Below are 16,748 nucleotides of genomic sequence, written 5' to 3'. Positions count from 1 at the left end.
TGGCCCGCCTGCGCGGGCGCGGCCTGCAGCCCGCCGCCCGCCTACGACGAGCGCCTGCTGGCGCAGCTGGTCAGTACCATCCATAGATGATTGTATATAGATGGACCTGGCCCGCCTGCGCGGGCGCGGCCTGCAGCCCGCCGCCCGCCTACGACGAGCGCCTGCTGGCGCAGCTGGTCAGTACCATCCATAGATGATTGTATATAGATGGACCTGGCCCGCCTGCGCGGGCGCGGCCTGCAGCCCGGCGAGGCGGCGCTGCCCGACGCCGCGCCCGGCGCGCCGCCCGCCTACGACGAGCGCCTGCTGGCGCAGCTGGTCAGTACAGTACCATCTACACGTGCTTTATTACTAGTACTCAAATGTGTACTCACACTCCACAGACTGCCATCTCTCGACACGAGCACAGTATAATAAAGAGTACTATCGTACAGTATGGCCACTCCCGCTCCCCGCTGAAAGTGCCGCCCGCCCCCTCTCGGTTACCTCACAGTCACCGCCTGTCAAAAACGCGAACGGTCGACCTGTCATATTTCACTCATACAAACATAGTACGCGTTCACCTACACGAGCTAAGACTGTGCTAGGAATGCGCCTCTTTCAATATATTTGATCGCCAGTGTTCGAGGTGTGACACAAGCTTAAAACTTTTGAACCTCAGTTTTGACAATTTGGCTCATATTCTTATATATTCTCATATATGTGTTAAAATGACAAATATTAATATTCGCGTTATCTAGCCGAGCGTCCCCCAAAGGTGTAACGCCATCTAGGCCACCGTACCTTTTTCTCTATGGCTTTGAGGTACGTTTTTTTTTTCTTAGACTTTATCCGTCTATACGGAGTTACATATGTCTTTGCTAGTAGATACCATAGATTAAGCAAACGTATCTACTTAAAGCCGGGTACTCACTAGCGAGCTGTAACTGTTACCGAACAGATACTGTAACGAGGTTCTAGTGTGTACGCATGTTACAGTTCGGGCTCGCGACGTCGCCGGATCCAGTACCCCGAGCGTACTCATTTAGCGAGCCGTAACTGTAACCGAACAGATACAGTAATGAGGTCTAGTGTGTACGCGTGTTACAGTTCAGGCTCGTGACGTCGCCGGATCCATTTCCTGGAGCGTACTCATTTGTGAGCAGTAACTGTAACCAAAAAGATACAGTAACCAGGTTCTAGTGTGTACGAGAAGGCCACATCACTGTAAAATTAATGGCGAGCCGGATGTATCTGCATTTTTGGATTGTAACTCCACAATGTCGGACGAAGGTGTCTCTCGCTTGTGCAGCATATATGTATATTTATATTTATAGATGCATTACTTTATGATACCTATCGGCCACGAAGAAGGTGGATTCAGAGAATGTACCGGAAAATAAGTGATCTACTGTAAATAATGAAAAATAAAAAAAATTGTAACCATTATAAAAAATCACTCGAATGAGTACAACCGATTTCGAATATTTAATAAATTTAGGAGTCTACAGGACACTATTCTCCATTTCTCCCTGTAGGAGTCTATCAATAGAAGCTATTAAATTTCTCCTCTGACCATTCACTCATGATGAAAAGTTTGACGTTCGCAGCGGATTGTTACAACCTCTCTTCTCGACGTCCACGAGCGCACTGCGAGCGCCCTTTGATTCGCGGCAAAAACCGACAATTATCGGCTCGCTGTGAGCCGCTCGTGTTGCGTTCGTTGCAGGCTCGTGAACCACGTACACACTATGTTTTTGGTTACAGTAACGGTTACGGTTACATGCAATGTTACAGGTTCTGAAATGAGTACGTTGTAAACATTGGTTCGCTGCGAGCAGCAACGCGCACCGCTCGCAGGAGGTTCGCGAACCATGTACACACTATGGTTTTGGTTACAATAACGGTTACGGTTACCTGTAACGTTACAGGTTCGGAAATGAGTACGTTGTAAACATCGGCTCGCTGCGAGCAGCAACGCGTACCGCTCGCAGGAGGTTTGCGAACCACGTACACACTATGTTTTTTGGTAACAGGTCATGCAACGGTTACAGTTACAGCTCGCTAGTGAGTACCCGGCTTAACGTGTCAAATGAACTCACTAAAATCCACTGAGTTGTCCGTCTTTATTCGCAGCTTGCAGCTTTCGGGCGTCAATTTTTTTAAGTTGAAGTCGACAAAAACATAAAAAATGCCTCGTCACGTGATATTTAATTATGCACACTTGAGGGCCTGATACAATTGAAAATCACAGGCGAGTAACAACTTCAGTACAAAATTTGACACGCTCGGCCCCTGTACAAATAGATGATCTTGTATATCTTCTATATAAATCTAGTTCTGTGGTAAATAATATACATTGAGATGTAAAGTACAAAGACGAGCTGAACTGTTTTATTCACTCTGTCTATTGTATCTGAAAGATCTGCTAAGCGAGATGACCGCCTGTGGTTACCTCTATCCTGCCAAATAAACTAATATTACTGTATGCGACCTGTATCATGAGATTGAAAATTTTGCTTTATAACCTGTAAGGAAATTCTGATCTAAGGTGTTATACAGGGTGGGCCAATGATAAATGCATTTTTGAAAATTGAAATAATAGGATTTTTTTGTGGTTTTGAAATAAAATATTTAGAAAGTATGTCAAATAAATAAATTTTACGTTTTAAAAATTAAATCATCAAGATGTCGTCCGTGGCGGTTGCGGCACTCTTCCAGCCTTGCTTGTAAATTTTGAAAGACTTTCGTCAGAAGTTGCGGAGATATTGCTTGGATTTCTTGGCGAATGTTCTCCTTTAATTCTGCTGTGGTTGCCGGATTATTTGAGTACACTTTACTTTTCAAGTAACCCCATAAAAAAAAGTCAGCTGGAGTTAAGTCAGGGCTCCTGGGAGGCCAAGCAATATCACCCCGAATCCGAACTCAAGTCGAAAACGCCGACGAACAGACACATAAGATCGATTGTTTTCATAAAAAGCTTGAATGCAAAACGCTCGCTGTTCTCCCGTGTAAGACACCATTTTGAATAAAAATTTACTTTTTTTTCTTTTAAATGACACCATTATTATACGAGTATGCCAATGTTTTGTAATTTTGACAAAGGAGGTCGAGACAAAAGTGAATTTATCACTGGCCCACCCTGTATATATATATAGAAGGAACACTAATATTTGCAGGCTGAGCCACAATTAGAATTATACACCGTGTTTTTATTGAATTCCGTTAATTTCGGCATATAGTTAGGTCCATTATAGGAAACAGAAAGCTTAGTTAGTTTTTTTAATTCGTAACTTTTTTCTGAAAAACACCATACACCTGCGATAGATGTTACATCAATTGCTGTTAAGAAACGGGCTTTGTGCGTTCGATATGCTATTGACATGTCATAGTTTTGATACGTACTTAGTGTGAGTTAATTGTAAAGCCCGTTTCTCAATCAGAAATTGAAGTAAATAACATCTATCACAGGTGTATGATTTTTTAGAAAAAAATACGAATTTAAGAAAGTTCGGTAAGTTTTTGGCCGAAACATAGTTTTAATTCAACAAACTTGGATCTTTCACTCCTTACTTTGTTTGCGTGGCGATGGGCGGCCATATGTAGTGAATGCTTGAGATTGTGTGAGGCGATGGATGCGAGGTGTTCAACTGTTCCTATATAAAATGTCTGTTAGGTGTATGCCCATTATTGTAAATGTATATCTCTACTTTGTTTTTCTTGTTACGTCAGCCTAAGATACGTGACGCAATGATTAGCTGTAAAGTCATGTAATCATGTTTACCAATAAATAAATAAATAAATTACTAATTCGTAATTTTATCTTACAGTTGGACATGGGCTTCCCTCTGGAGGCGTGCAAACGCGCCCTCTACTACACCAACAACTCCGGCATGGAGGCCGCTTCCAACTGGCTCATGGAGCACATGACCGACTGGGACTTCGCCAACAAGTTCGAGCCCCCGGGCACCCCAGCTCCTGGTATGTACACACACAGTTTTCAATCTTAATCTAGGTATTGAGTTTTTTTTGTAACCCCCGACGCAAAAACGAAGGGGTGTTATAAGTTTGACGTGTCTGTCTGTGTGTGTGTCTGTCTGTGGCATCGTAGCTCCCGAACGGATGAACCGATTTGGATTTAGTTTTTTTTTGTCTGAAAGCTGAGCAAGTCGGGAGTGTTCTTAGCCATGTTTCATAAAAATCGGTCCACTATGTCCCGGTCGGGGGTTTTTTCAAAATATTATTTATTTATTTATTGTTCAGAACACATACAGTCATATATCAAATAACATAGGTAGCAAACATGTATAAGGTATAAAAGACCTGGAGGTTCATAAATGTTATTATGTTATGTGTTATTTTAATTTCAAGAGTGGCCCTGAAGCTTTAGTAGTTTCATGTGCTCTGCCTACCCCTTTATGGGATACAGGCGTGATTGTATGTATGTATGATTGTATGTTAATTTTGTTGTTATTTTATGATAAAATAGCTTTTGCTCACGACTTCGCTCGCGTTAAATTCGAAAATTGAGGAATGCTTCATACAAACTTCCACCCCCTTTTTTAGGGAAGTGGGGAGTTAGGAAGAGACAAAAAGTAGCCTATATTACTCTCCATACCTTCAACTATCTCCACTTAAAAAAATCACGTCAATTCGTCGCTCCGTTTTGCCGTAAAAGACGGACAAACAAACAGACACACACACTTTCCCATGTATAATATTAGTGTGGATGAAAGGACACCGTGGACATGCAACTTTTAATTGGTATTTAGGTCCTACAAGGAATCATAGGTTGACTGAATAAAGAAACGGCCTAGATACGTCGCTGCTTGGCACAGGCCATCTCTTATACCTCCGCTATGCTAGAGATTAGCTGTATAAATTGAAAAATTGCAATTACTGCTCATTATATCTCAGTGTATTAAATATTTTTTCAGCGGCAGCCACAGCAAACCTGGACGAATCAAGCGTAGAACAGATCGTGAACATGGGCTTCACTCGCGACCAAGCCGCCAAAGCGTTAACAGCGACCGCAGGGGACGTTGGTCGCGCCGTCGACTGGATCTTCAGCCGCGCCGCGGAAATGGACGCTTGGGACCAACCTCCCGCTGCAGCACAGACCCCGGCTGCTCCACAAGCAAGAGATGGACCTGAGAGTGAGTACTATAGAACACTGCATTCAATATCACAGCTAATGAATCGAGCTTAGATCGTGGGTATGGGCTTCAGTCGCGACCAAGCCGCCAAAGCGTTAACAGCGACCGCAGGGGACGTCGGTCGCGCTGTTGACTGGATCTTCAGCCGCGGCGCAGAATTGGACGCTTGAGACCAACCCCCGGCTGCAGCGCAAACCCCAGCCACGCCAAAAGCTAGAGATGGACCTGAGAGTGAGTACCAACAGTTAATTCCATTATAGAGGTATAAAACAAAGGCATGTGGTGGTGACCGGTGTGGTGACGGGTTAAGAATTTCACCACCCCCTTTCTTCCTGTGGGTGTCGTAGAAGTCGACTGTGGGGTATGGGTTAAATTGTGGCGTACGCGAGAGGCTGGCAACCTGTCACTGCAATGTCACAATTTGGATTCCTTTCAAACCCTTTTTGCTAAGAGTGGCACTGAAACTTAGTAGTTCATGTGCTCTGCCTACCCCTTTATGGGATACAGGAGTGATTATATGTATGTATATGTAAAACAAAGGCTTCACTCACGATCAAGCCGCTAAAGCAGGGGCCGCGCCGCCGATCTAGTCGCCTGGGCCCGGCTGCAGCGAAGGGGACCACAGGTTAGGGACGGGCCCAAAACCGAATAACTGTAGAATCTTGTCTAGACTTCCCACCAAGCCAAATATTACAATGTTATTGTCCTAAGGGACCTTTGTAAGCTCGTACTACGGATTTTTAACCCCCGACGCAAAACCGACGGGGTGTTATAAGTTTGACGTGTCTGTCTGTGTGTGTGTGTGTCTGTTTGTCTGCCTGTCTGTGTGTGTGTCTGTCTGTGGCATCGGAGCTCCCGAACGGATGAACCGATTTGGATTTAGTTTTTTTTGTCTGAAAGCTGAGTTAGTCGGGAGTGTTCTTAGCCATGTTTCATGAAAATCGGTCTACTATGTCGCGGTCGGGGGTTTTTTCAAAATGTTTATGTGGTGAGGTTATTTAAAGGTAAATGTATAATTGTTTCAGAGTACAAACTGGTGGCGTTCATCTCTCACATGGGCACGTCCACGATGGTCGGCCACTATGTGTGCCACATACTGCACGAAGGCCGATGGGTGATATTCAATGACAATAAGGTAAGACAACTTTCTCTTACATTTCCTTTAGTTAGGTGGCATGCTTATCGGTTTTCTACAGGATACATTTTGGGGAGTGTGCGATGGACTTACATAATCTAATCCCCCCCCCCGTCTCCTTTCTGTCAACGTGGGTCTAGGCGCTCGTTTCTTTACCACTGATTCGCACTAAACAATTTTCATATAGCTTTATCATGCGAACGGCTAAGGAATGGAACTCACTTCCTGCATGTCTATTTCCAACCCACTATAATTTGGATCTTTTCAAATCAAGAGTGAATAGACATTTTCTGGGTAAACATGCTTCATCCTAGACTGCATCGGCACTTTCCATCAGGTGAGATTGTGATCAAATGTTTTACCTGTTCCACATAAAAAAAAAGTTTAAAAATATGTAATGTCGCTCGCAGACGTTACTGCATAATAAAAGAAAACAAATTTCTCTTACATAATTAATAGGTATCGTCACTACTTTTAAAAAATCTCGTATCTCACGCTGTTCCTCAAAGTAAAAACGCAGTAAGTCTATATGCGTTTCATACATACTTACTACAATTTTCTTTTCATTGACAGACGAAGATACAAGTTTTTTTCAAAGTAGTGACGGTATCTAGATTTAACCTGCTTCTCTTCGAATAAGACCTCATAAAACAAATATCGACACGTTAGGAATCGATCGAAGTGACGACTGGTCGGGCCTAGCGCGTAGTGACCCTGCCTGCTACGCCGCGAATCCCGGCAAGGGAATTTATTTGTGTGATGAGCACAGATTTTTGTTCCTGAGTCATGGATGTTTTCTATGTATGTATTTGTATATTATATATGTTGTTGTCTGAGTACCTGCAACACAAGCCATATTGAGCTTACCGTGGGACTCAGTCAATCTGTATAAAAATGTCCTATAGTATTTTTTTTAAATAATTAATTTCGTTTTGTTTAATAATAAAACATAACCAATATTAAAAGCAAGGAAAAAGTGTGCATAAAAATATTACAATAATGAAAATACCACGCACAGTTAGCTGGTCCACCTCCAGTACTGTTTGTATTGTTGTTCAAGATAAATTAAAACACCTATATACGAGTACCTATGAATATTCGCTGTGTTATTGGCGCCTTGTTAGCTTAGATGGAAGAGCACTGGACTAGCAATCCAGTGGTTGTGGGTTCAAGTCCCACCCAAGACAGTGAATTTTTAGATTTATCATCTATCTCTAAGATTAAGAGTACCATTTGTAGACGCTTCCGACGAAAAGGAAATTCGTAACTCGTTTCGATTTACGAATCGACTCCCTTCGGTCGTGTTTTAATTTATCGCCCCTCGTTTCGAACTTCCTTTTTTACGCACTTGTATCGTAATGTACTATTCTGTTCTCGTTCCAGGTTGCTCTCTCAGAAAACCCTCCAAAGGACCTGGGCTACTTGTATCTATATGAACGGCTGTGATGCAACTAGTGAATATTGTACCAAAAATCAGGGCACGGTTCAATAACGAACATTGACTGCGTTAAAGTTTTTTACACAAAAGAGATTTAACTTTTTAGGCAGTATTTATTTTATAGAAACAAATTTTATATTAGATATTTCGATTAGGTTAACAAAATTTAAAACTTCTTAAGGCATGAATGCATTTTTGTTTGCAATTATTTTTTACATAATACAGTGTTATTTTCTGTAAGAAACTGCTGTAATTTATTTATTTGAAGTTGTATTATATGTATAAGCTCGACCATATAACGCAATAATTGCTGGTGTTTTAATATCATCGCGGACAACGAATAATAATAGAAACTATCTCAGATGCTCTCTTTATTTCATTTTTTTATTATTCCCTGTACACATTTCTCCTATATCCCCTCGCTGAAGACTTGCTCAGCCAAAGTCACAATCAATCCTGCTTCGGCTCTGCCACGTAAGTGATAAAGAGTGACAACTATGACGAACAAACAACTTGTCTAGGTACCCTGAGGGCCTATGCGGGCATTTTCAGAATTTGGGACCCCCCAATAGCGTAAGTTGCTAACAAAAATTAACACTGTCAGTTTTGTGACGATAATTAAGCATGAAATTTCAATAAAAATATTGTTTGTGTTAATTACTTAAACTTAAAGCGATAATCTACATTCAGAATGTGAAGAAAAGTAAATTTTTAGACAGATTTTATGCTTAATTGTCGTCACAAAACTGACAGAGTTAATTTTTGTTCACAACTTACGCTAATTGGGGGGACCCAAATTCTGAAAATGCCAATGCACAGTATGCACACCGCTTAATTTTAACGCGACGATAAGCGTAACAGTTGGACTGATGCTGTATGGATTGACAAATATAGCCTTTCTTCACACACACATTCTAATAGAGCTTATGCACACCGCAACCTGTTAACGAACCAAAAGAAAAATGTGTTAGGCCGGCAACAGACAGTCTTAATTTTCATAATCTTAAAAAATCATAATCTTATAAAATAAGATTGACTGCCTTGCCAAACACATTCTTAAAATTCAAATTATTCGCAATCTGTCAGATCAATCTGAAAAAAATCATAATCTTAAAAAATAAGACTGTGTGGACAGTTGCGAAATTGTATGGGAATCCGTGCACTCGATCTGATTTCATAAGATTATGATTTTTTAAGATTATGAAATTTAAGACTGTCTGTTGCCGGCCTTAATATTTAAATCAGCTAACACATGTCCATTCCTAGGCTATATTTCCTACTCCTACACAGATTATAACAGGTATGATGTTGAGGTAAACAAAAAAGTTGTTATGTAAAATCTAAAGATATTTATTATACAACTGATTTAACTAACTAGAAATGCATTATCGTTTGAATCTATCCACAGGTTTCGGTATTTTCTTCATGAAAATGGTGCTTTCATCAAAGTATGTATTAAACTTCTTGTGCCCGAATCTCTTGGTAGGATCTTTCTTGCAGTAAGAGGGAGTAAGGTTTATCATCAGACCTGGGAAAAAAAAAATTGCACACTAAAATTGGTCACTTGTAGTTAAGGTGTCAACAGCTTTTATATACATTTTTGGAATAATTATGTTCAAAACAGGTAAGCAATATATACTTGTATAGGTAATTGAAAAAGTCTTAATATGAAAAATAACACGCCACCATCACAAAACTTTGTGATAAAAATTTAGTTCAGCTTCTTGAGTCACTAAAGTATTTGACCCCATATTCGGCAAATTCTGACTAAGATTAATAAAGACATAATGGAAATAATGCAAAAAGGCCAAGTCAGAAGTACTCGAAACCAACCTGCGTGTATGAGAAACGTTATGAAAGTGTGTGACGCGAAATTGGTTTATCAGGATCATAGTAAATAGAAATCTGTGATCTCTGCCTACCCCTCTGGGAAACAGGCGCGATTGTATGTAATAAAGATGAACTAATATGACAGTAAAGTTGTCACTGTTTTGGCTCCTAAATTGCCTTTCCATCTATGAACCAATGCTAAATTTAAGTAACACTTATGCGCAAGATACGGCTAATATGTTATTCTTATCAATTTAACAAGCTAACTTCCTCTTCTAAGCAGTCAATATAGATACTTTACGAACCTGCTTTCTGCGCCATAGAAACCATCTTCCCAATTTTCTTCTGTTGGCGTCGGCACAGTCCGGTTATGCGGCGCGGCAGCATACAGCCATCAGACCTCACAAACTGGCTCAGTATTAGAACATCCGTGTGTTTAACATCCAGCCCCAGGGCACACATGTAGCACGGAGGCTTCCCATCAGCCGGGACGACAGGAACGAGGTCTTTTATCTTTTCAGCACGCACTAACAGCTCAGAACGGGGAGAAGGAGCCTGAACACCTTCTACAACCAACGCTGCACCTTCTTTTTTTTCGTGAACTAAAATAGGAAAGTTATAGGTTATGTTCCAAAAAGTCAAAATATTCAAATAATAGCACTTAAAGGGACACCTATCTTACTTTCTTTAATATTAAGGGCTTTGGTAACAGACAAAGACCGAACTGTCGTTGATAATACGGCATTTTTAGCCGATAAAAACCCTGCTCTAACTAACGCCGCCATTGTTGTTTATGAGACATCTGTCAAATAGCGTTCTGTTCTTTCAATCTGTGTGATTCATGTCAAATCAGATTTAGTAGAAAATTCGATTTACTGCTGGTAACATTTTACATCCTCAAAAAAGGGCCATTTCCGCTCTTCTCATTCGTTTTAGCGGGTTTTCTAGTTATTCAAGTAATATTATCTGAAATAATTAACCACTTTAGAATGTAATCCATTTAATTTTGCGGTATTCCCATTAATAATACGATTGAAATTCTTTTCTATATTCCTTGAGTAGAATATATCTATTATCAAGTACTTAAGTAGGTCCTTAACCAGGGACAGAGGATGGGTCGGCGCACACCTCTGTCCCGACCGGCGTAGCGTACACCGCCAGTCATTTTTGCCACGCCGCCGCCGCCGATATTTCACCGGCGTGAAATCGGCGTGAGATCGGCATGAAAATAATTCCTAATTTTTGGCTTGTTCTGTCTGTGTTATTCATACTCACAGGGATAAATAAAAAAGAAAAGAAGTGTATGGTAATTTATTTCTTACAACACAAATATGACACTGATAAGTTGATAATACACAATAGAGAAATTGTTAACAGTAAACTATATGCTCATGTTTGTGAAAAAGTATAATATATTTTGTGCATTAGTATAAATTCACTGTAAAGTAACATTAGGCAACAATTAAATATAAATATAGCTTTTTATAAAATACAGAAAAGTACAGCAATGTACAATATTATATAACTTTTGTAGAAACAGATGTATAAAAGATAAGTAGGTACTGCTAAGCAGACAATATCTTTAATATATTATTATATATCTCATCAAGTAAATTTGTTTGTATTTTTTATTTTTTGTTATATAAGGCTGCTGGACGGTTTCAAGCAAAGCATTCAAATATAATTAATATTCACGGTAGGTATATATAACTTTTAATACAGCTTAGTACCTACAGATAGGCATCAATGAAAGTTATAAATTATAGACTACTGCTATGTAAACAAAAAAAACTGAGATTACATTGTGACTTAGATAATATTACATTTACAGAGATGTCAATTGTATCTTTAAATAAAATATATATAAAACGCAATTTAAATGCATTTTGTTCTTATTAAAATATAACATTATTGAGTAAAACTTAAATTAATTTTATCTTAGGTAACTTAAAACTAATTGTACCAGCAATTGAAAAATATATAATAACGAATAAAAACAGTACGAGATATAGTATTGTTTATTTGGTAAATTTTGTTTTTATGAACCTTTTTCAAATTTACTGCAACAAAAAAAAACAAATAAATATCATCATCATCCATAAGATGCAAGCCAAAGGCATATTAGAAATGAGACATGTTTAACACATTTTTTTTTTCTCTGCAGCATCATTGCATGATATCACCATTTATCACCCTTCTGACGAGGCTTAAAAAATATGGAAATACGAAAAAAAAAGATGGGCGATGCTGGCATGTCTATGGATTATGATATAGCGATTCGAATACAGCGGAGGTTGCAGGTACATGTGGCGGGACCCGCTGGGTGTTTTATTTGGGGAAGGCGGCCAGACCCTTGCTCAAGAGACCGGCGGCGCCCTCGGAGCCATCGTGCACTGCTGATGATAAGTTCGATGCCAACTGAGAACAATGTATACAAGTTAGGATACATACAAAATATTTACAGAAATAAAATTTTTGATAGAGGTAATCAATGTAGTAGTATATAAACAGTCACTCTGAATCCTATTTTTCAATTAGTCTAACTTAGCGTGCCATTGTCTCGTAAAGTCCTCTCTTTTTTTATACTCGCCCTTGTTGGTATATTTCTATCATTCCTGGAAGAATGCGTCCAGGTCTTCCCACTATCTCCTTCACGTTCTGACTTCACCCCTATGTTGCACTATCTATGGTGTTCTGATGGTCCCACTCATTCTTTCCCACCATTTCTAGTTACTGCTACAACATACTATGGATACTAAAATCAAACTAAGTTAAGTTGTCCAGATAGGTTAGACGTTGCTCTTTAAATTACCCACTGCCCTGTATGTCATGTAGTATCAAAATCTTTATCAATTTCACTTGGTCGGCTACTGTGACATGATGCTATCAAAATCTCGAAAACTCACCGCATCGCGCTTCTCGCTAAGGTACTTGTCGGCGTCCTTGATCTTGGCGTCCACGACGTGTCCGGCGTTCTTGATGCCCTCATCAGCGGCAGCCTCCACCCGCTTCAGCGTGTTGTCCACGGTGCTGTTCACGGCGTTACTGGCGTCCGCTGCGGCTTTCTCAGCCGCCTTTTTGGATTCTTCCATCGCTGCGTCTGGAAATTTGGATTTTTTTTAATGTAGGACAAAATTTGGAGCCATATTAGCACCCAATTTTAAATGAAGAAATAAAAACGTGATAAAGTTTCAAATGACCTAAAATACATTCGAGAAATTCAGGCTAGAATAGGTTAATCAGTTATTTACTGGTGGTAGTTCTTTACGGCTGGTATTCGATGCATGCAGATGCAGACAAGTGCTGCTTAAGAAGCGTTTACAAAACTATATCACACAAACTGTTTATGTCATGTATTATGCAAGTGTATTATCGAGCAATCTAGACGCCACTTTTGTTGGTTCAGTTTTTGACAGATACAACACCCAATACTTACAACAAAAATCATTACTTACTATTAAATGGGTCTATCTATACTTGTATGTATATGGGTGTATCTATACTTACTGGCAGCTCTCTTAGCCTCAGCAGCAGCGGCCTCCGCGGCCTGTCTCGCCTTCTCCTTGGCGTCTTCAGCAGCCTTCGCCGCCTGTGCTTTGGCCTCCTCTGCTGCTTTCTTCGTGCTGTCTACTGTCGTGTTGATTGTGTCTGTGAGAACATGTTATATGAGAACAAATGAGAAGTAACGTAACAATTGAGAAGATTTTGGAGAGATTTCAATTTAATTTAATTTCCCCGGTTTCTTTCAATTTTAAAATTCAATAAGGTAGACCAATAGTAATAATATGAGGGACAGTGGATGGAATAGAACTTTTTTCAATTGCAGATCTATCGCTTTATTAGAAGTATGTAAGAAGGGAATTATGAGTGATTCCTAGCTCTTGAACATTGGGTTATTCCCCGTGTTTCCGCTAACCTATTTTACTAGTTACTACTAGAAACCACTGTTTGGATTTCTGAGCCATCTAGTCAAGTCAGCACCAAGTATGTTGGCAGTAGCTAAAGGAAAATCCTATACACACAAGAATCCACTCCATGCTATCAAAATAATGATCAAATATGAGATATGTATACCTATAGGCTATAGGTTGCTATAGGCAATGAATTTATGTCTGTCGTAGATAATGATTGATTAAAGTAAAATGATGGAGCATCGTGTTAATTAATTCTTAATCATTGCACACACATACAAGTCATAAAACAGACGGAGTTATATGTCACACACCGCTACGGAGAAACAATAGGCATTATTATATCAACGTAACCGTTAGATTGATTTTAATTTTGAATCCACACATGACATGACAACGCACATCGAAAGACATGGAGTTCCTCATTAAAAAAAAGCGTTAATACAGAAATGTTTATGCTTATTTTGATCCATGTATCTCGATATAATAACACTATTAAAATGAAGATTTATTAGTTTTCAAAAATATGATGCTAACAACGCTGACAACTCAAGTACCAGTCGTATTTTCAGCGACTTTCTTGCAGCTATCCGCCGCCTCAGCCTTTGTAGAGCTGAATTTGCCTTGGATTCCATCTACAAATTTTTACAACATATTGTACAAACTGTAACCAACACCTGTATGACACATTTCAGATACAAACCATGGAAGCCAGCGACTCCATTGCTCTGGATCAAAGCGGATGAGATGCCATTTTGAACGCGTTCTGTGATTGCAAAGAAATAGTGATGTGCCCTTGTCGATAATTGCGAGAAATAAGAGGATGAATGGTTATCGTTCTCGATTACGTTCTCCATAACTGAAATTATAGTTCTTTTGGGATACTAGTTCTTTTTTATATTATATATTAATATACGTACACATTATTTATGACGTTTATGGTTTAACGATACTGCCATATTTGAAGCTAATTCATAGATTATTTTCCTGATCGAGCATCGTGTACAAAATGCTTTGAATTTGTAATAGTGATTTCCATGAGCCAACAAATTCTTATATATCGTCGAACATCTTCAACTTTTGTCTAAAATTTTGTAGAGAACGTTATTGAGAATTAATTATTTTGCAGATACTAGAAAAACAAAATAGAAGAAAAAATATGAAACTCGACGGCACATCACTGTAAGCAAAGATGAAGAAAATTGAGAAAAAGACTAAGAATTTAGTTTTATGTGGAAGCAGGTGCATGAAAGATTCAGCAAAGAAATAAAGAAAATAGTTACCATTAGTATCCTCTACAATATCCTTTACTTCCTCTGAAGAAACCTCAGTATTTTCAGTACTATATATCGAGCTTGTTAGGTCTACGGAAAGTGCAGGAAAAAAGTAAATTAGTGGAAAATATAAGAAGAAAAATAAACATGCAACTTAAAAGTCAAATGAATTTTGCTAGTTTGGTAAGAACAAGCATGATTGTTATGGAGTATTTATGGAAAAAATAGTTCTGGACAGAAATCATAGCTTAAATTTCAGTCCATTTTGTAGATTTTTTGTTTTCTAATTCTACACAAATTATTGTTTTTTTTTTAAAGATTGCTTAGAAGGTTAGTTGAGCTTATTTCGTAACGATCTCAATGTTTTCTAGGTTGAAATAAACATTTAAAAAAATGTACGGCATAAATTTTATTATAGGTAACCAAATGTAAGCCCATAATATAAAATGATTTTGGAATGCATGCAATAATTAGACGCCTTCTGTTGTACCTTGCACTGCAATCTATTTATAGCACTATAAAGTGCAAAGGTGACCACGATAGAGGGTCACTCGAGTATAAACAATGCGAAACGACAGACATGGCTACGTTCGTTTGTTTTGTGAGAATCACGACGCACGCGCCTGCCTCGCCTATACTGGGTGCTAATGTGTCTGCAAATTCCGATAACTTGTTGAGTGTTGTACGAGGAAGGATTGTTTTATTTTAAGTATATTTATTTCGCAGATAGTACAGTAGGTATGTGTCGTATATTATTTAACGATGCCCTAATAGTTATCAATACATTTCACCGGATAAGAGACTTTAAGAGTAAAGAACCGCCATCGCTACTCCTATTCAATATTATAGAAGAGATAACACAAAATTAAATTGAGTCATTTTGTATAAAATCCCATAATTAAGTACCTAAATAAACAAAAGTGGTTAGTGATTATTGGTTTTAAAATATTCTACTATTTCGAGTGCTAAGAAGTAATTGATTTAATGTTAGTGCGATAAGGTTTTCACTTTACTCGTAACAACAACATTATTACTGTCTGTCATACTTATAATTATTTCCTCCAACTGTACTATCAGCAGCAAATAACTGTGTGTATTTTTAGGCGCCGCATAACGCCGAAGTTATCGGAATTTAACAAAAACACTGTGTATGTAGGTATAACTTTAGCGCCATTTGTATGATAATGCTTGCGTACCTTTCGCGCTTCCAACAAGCGAGGCTCCCTTATCGACCACGTTACCGGCAAAGCTCTTAGTCGTATCTACAGTGCTTTGTACTGTGCTTGCTACGGTATCTACAAAATAACGAGTAAAACAAACGTAAAAATAAAATATGTGTATGTTTTTCTATCATTACTTCTTTTCTAATTAAGCATTTAATGCGTTTTTCTTAAACATTTATTTTTTTACCCTTATTTTATTAGCTTTATGAAATAAATGTAACTGTACCATAATGGAAAGGGTTAATTACAAAATGGCACAAACAATATTTGATAATGTGGTACCTTTCGCACTTCCTACTAAAGATGATCCTTTTTCAACAGCGGATGCCGCCGCGTTTTTGGTTGCGTCTACAGTATGTGCAAGAGTGTCTAAAAATAATATAAACAAATAAAGTAACCATAAAGAATAAAATAAATAATTTTATAAAAACGAACAAAACGGAAACGATGGATATTAAATCGTTAACACAAATAAATTACCTTTGGCACTGCCTACAAATGAGGAACCGGTCTCTATAGCTGACGCAGTCACGTTTTTAGTAGCGTCTACAGTGCTAGAAATTGTGCTCGCTACGGTATCTACAAATAATTTTAATAATGAGTATTCCAATTTATTACATTTGAATTTATCAACCAATTATTTCATTTCGAATAGAGTACCTTTAGCAGCGCCTACATACGATGTGCCTTTTTCAACGGCAGACGCAGTCAAATTTTTTGTCGCATCTACAGTACTATGAACAGTGTTGGCAACGGAGTCTATAAATAAAAGTATAAAATTAAAAATATAATATTAAAATAA

General features: G+C 38.6%; 3 protein-coding genes and 1 non-coding gene across 53 annotated transcripts in view; 2 read left to right on the top strand and 2 right to left on the bottom strand.

The window, feature by feature from the left end:
- The window catches only part of LOC125230293 (ubiquitin carboxyl-terminal hydrolase 5), a 40,320-nt gene extending 32,246 nt beyond the window's left edge, over positions 1 to 8,074 (top strand). For both annotated transcript variants that reach the window (XM_048135413.1, XM_048135414.1), the window contains 4 exons: positions 3,810 to 3,960; positions 4,917 to 5,135; positions 6,161 to 6,270; positions 7,654 to 8,074. In XM_048135413.1, the coding sequence (XP_047991370.1) occupies positions 3,810 to 3,960; positions 4,917 to 5,135; positions 6,161 to 6,270; positions 7,654 to 7,716 (543 nt within the window). In that variant the 3' untranslated portion in view covers positions 7,717 to 8,074. The remainder of the gene's footprint in view (positions 1 to 3,809; positions 3,961 to 4,916; positions 5,136 to 6,160; positions 6,271 to 7,653) is intronic.
- Positions 7,385 to 7,457, top strand: Trnaa-agc. The gene has a single exon. It is a non-coding gene; the product is annotated as a tRNA-Ala (tRNA).
- A 968-nt stretch (positions 8,075 to 9,042) lies between the features above and the next one.
- On the bottom strand, positions 9,043 to 10,366 carry LOC125230551 (28S ribosomal protein S18a, mitochondrial). The gene is made up of 3 exons (XM_048135735.1): positions 10,221 to 10,366; positions 9,844 to 10,140; positions 9,043 to 9,236 (listed from the first exon to the last, which is right to left on the bottom strand). Exons 1-3 carry the CDS (start codon positions 10,321 to 10,323, stop codon positions 9,094 to 9,096), a joined length of 543 nt encoding a protein of 180 aa, XP_047991692.1. The 5' UTR covers positions 10,324 to 10,366; the 3' UTR covers positions 9,043 to 9,093.
- Positions 10,367 to 10,834: 468 nt separating this feature from the next.
- The window catches only part of LOC125230033 (perilipin-4-like), a 47,181-nt gene continuing 41,267 nt past the window's right edge, over positions 10,835 to 16,748 (bottom strand). For 32 of the 49 annotated variants that reach the window (XM_048134974.1, XM_048134968.1, XM_048134965.1 and 29 more), the window contains 10 exons: positions 16,607 to 16,705; positions 16,427 to 16,525; positions 16,229 to 16,315; positions 15,920 to 16,018; positions 14,733 to 14,813; positions 14,153 to 14,215; positions 14,007 to 14,084; positions 13,046 to 13,186; positions 12,445 to 12,638; positions 10,835 to 11,956 (listed from right to left, as the gene is read on the bottom strand). In XM_048134974.1, the coding sequence (XP_047990931.1) occupies positions 11,867 to 11,956; positions 12,445 to 12,638; positions 13,046 to 13,186; positions 14,007 to 14,084; positions 14,153 to 14,215; positions 14,733 to 14,813; positions 15,920 to 16,018; positions 16,229 to 16,315; positions 16,427 to 16,525; positions 16,607 to 16,705 (1,031 nt within the window). In that variant the 3' untranslated portion in view covers positions 10,835 to 11,866. The remainder of the gene's footprint in view (positions 11,957 to 12,444; positions 12,639 to 13,045; positions 13,187 to 14,006; positions 14,085 to 14,152; positions 14,216 to 14,732; positions 14,814 to 15,919; positions 16,019 to 16,228; positions 16,316 to 16,426; positions 16,526 to 16,606; positions 16,706 to 16,748) is intronic. The other 17 variants (XM_048134993.1, XM_048134980.1, XM_048134995.1 and 14 more) reach the window with 15 other exon arrangements.

This window comes from Leguminivora glycinivorella, chromosome 10 (genome assembly GCF_023078275.1).
Source record: "Leguminivora glycinivorella isolate SPB_JAAS2020 chromosome 10, LegGlyc_1.1, whole genome shotgun sequence".
In the NCBI taxonomy this organism is placed as follows: domain Eukaryota; kingdom Metazoa; phylum Arthropoda; class Insecta; order Lepidoptera; family Tortricidae; genus Leguminivora; species Leguminivora glycinivorella.
Note: the sequence above shows the minus strand (reverse complement) of the source record. Positions and strands in the feature narration are given on the sequence as shown.

Coding starts and splice junctions, on each gene's coding strand:
- LOC125230551 (XM_048135735.1), bottom strand. CDS start 10,323: ATGGCGGCGTTAGTTAGAGCAGGGTTTTTATCGGCTAAAAATGCCGTA. Junction 10,141..10,220: donor AGCCCTTAATATTAAAGAAA/GTAAGATAGGTG, acceptor TTCCTATTTTAG/TTCACGAAAAAAAAGAAGGT. Junction 9,237..9,843: donor TTCTATGGCGCAGAAAGCAG/GTTCGTAAAGTA, acceptor TTTTTTTCCCAG/GTCTGATGATAAACCTTACT.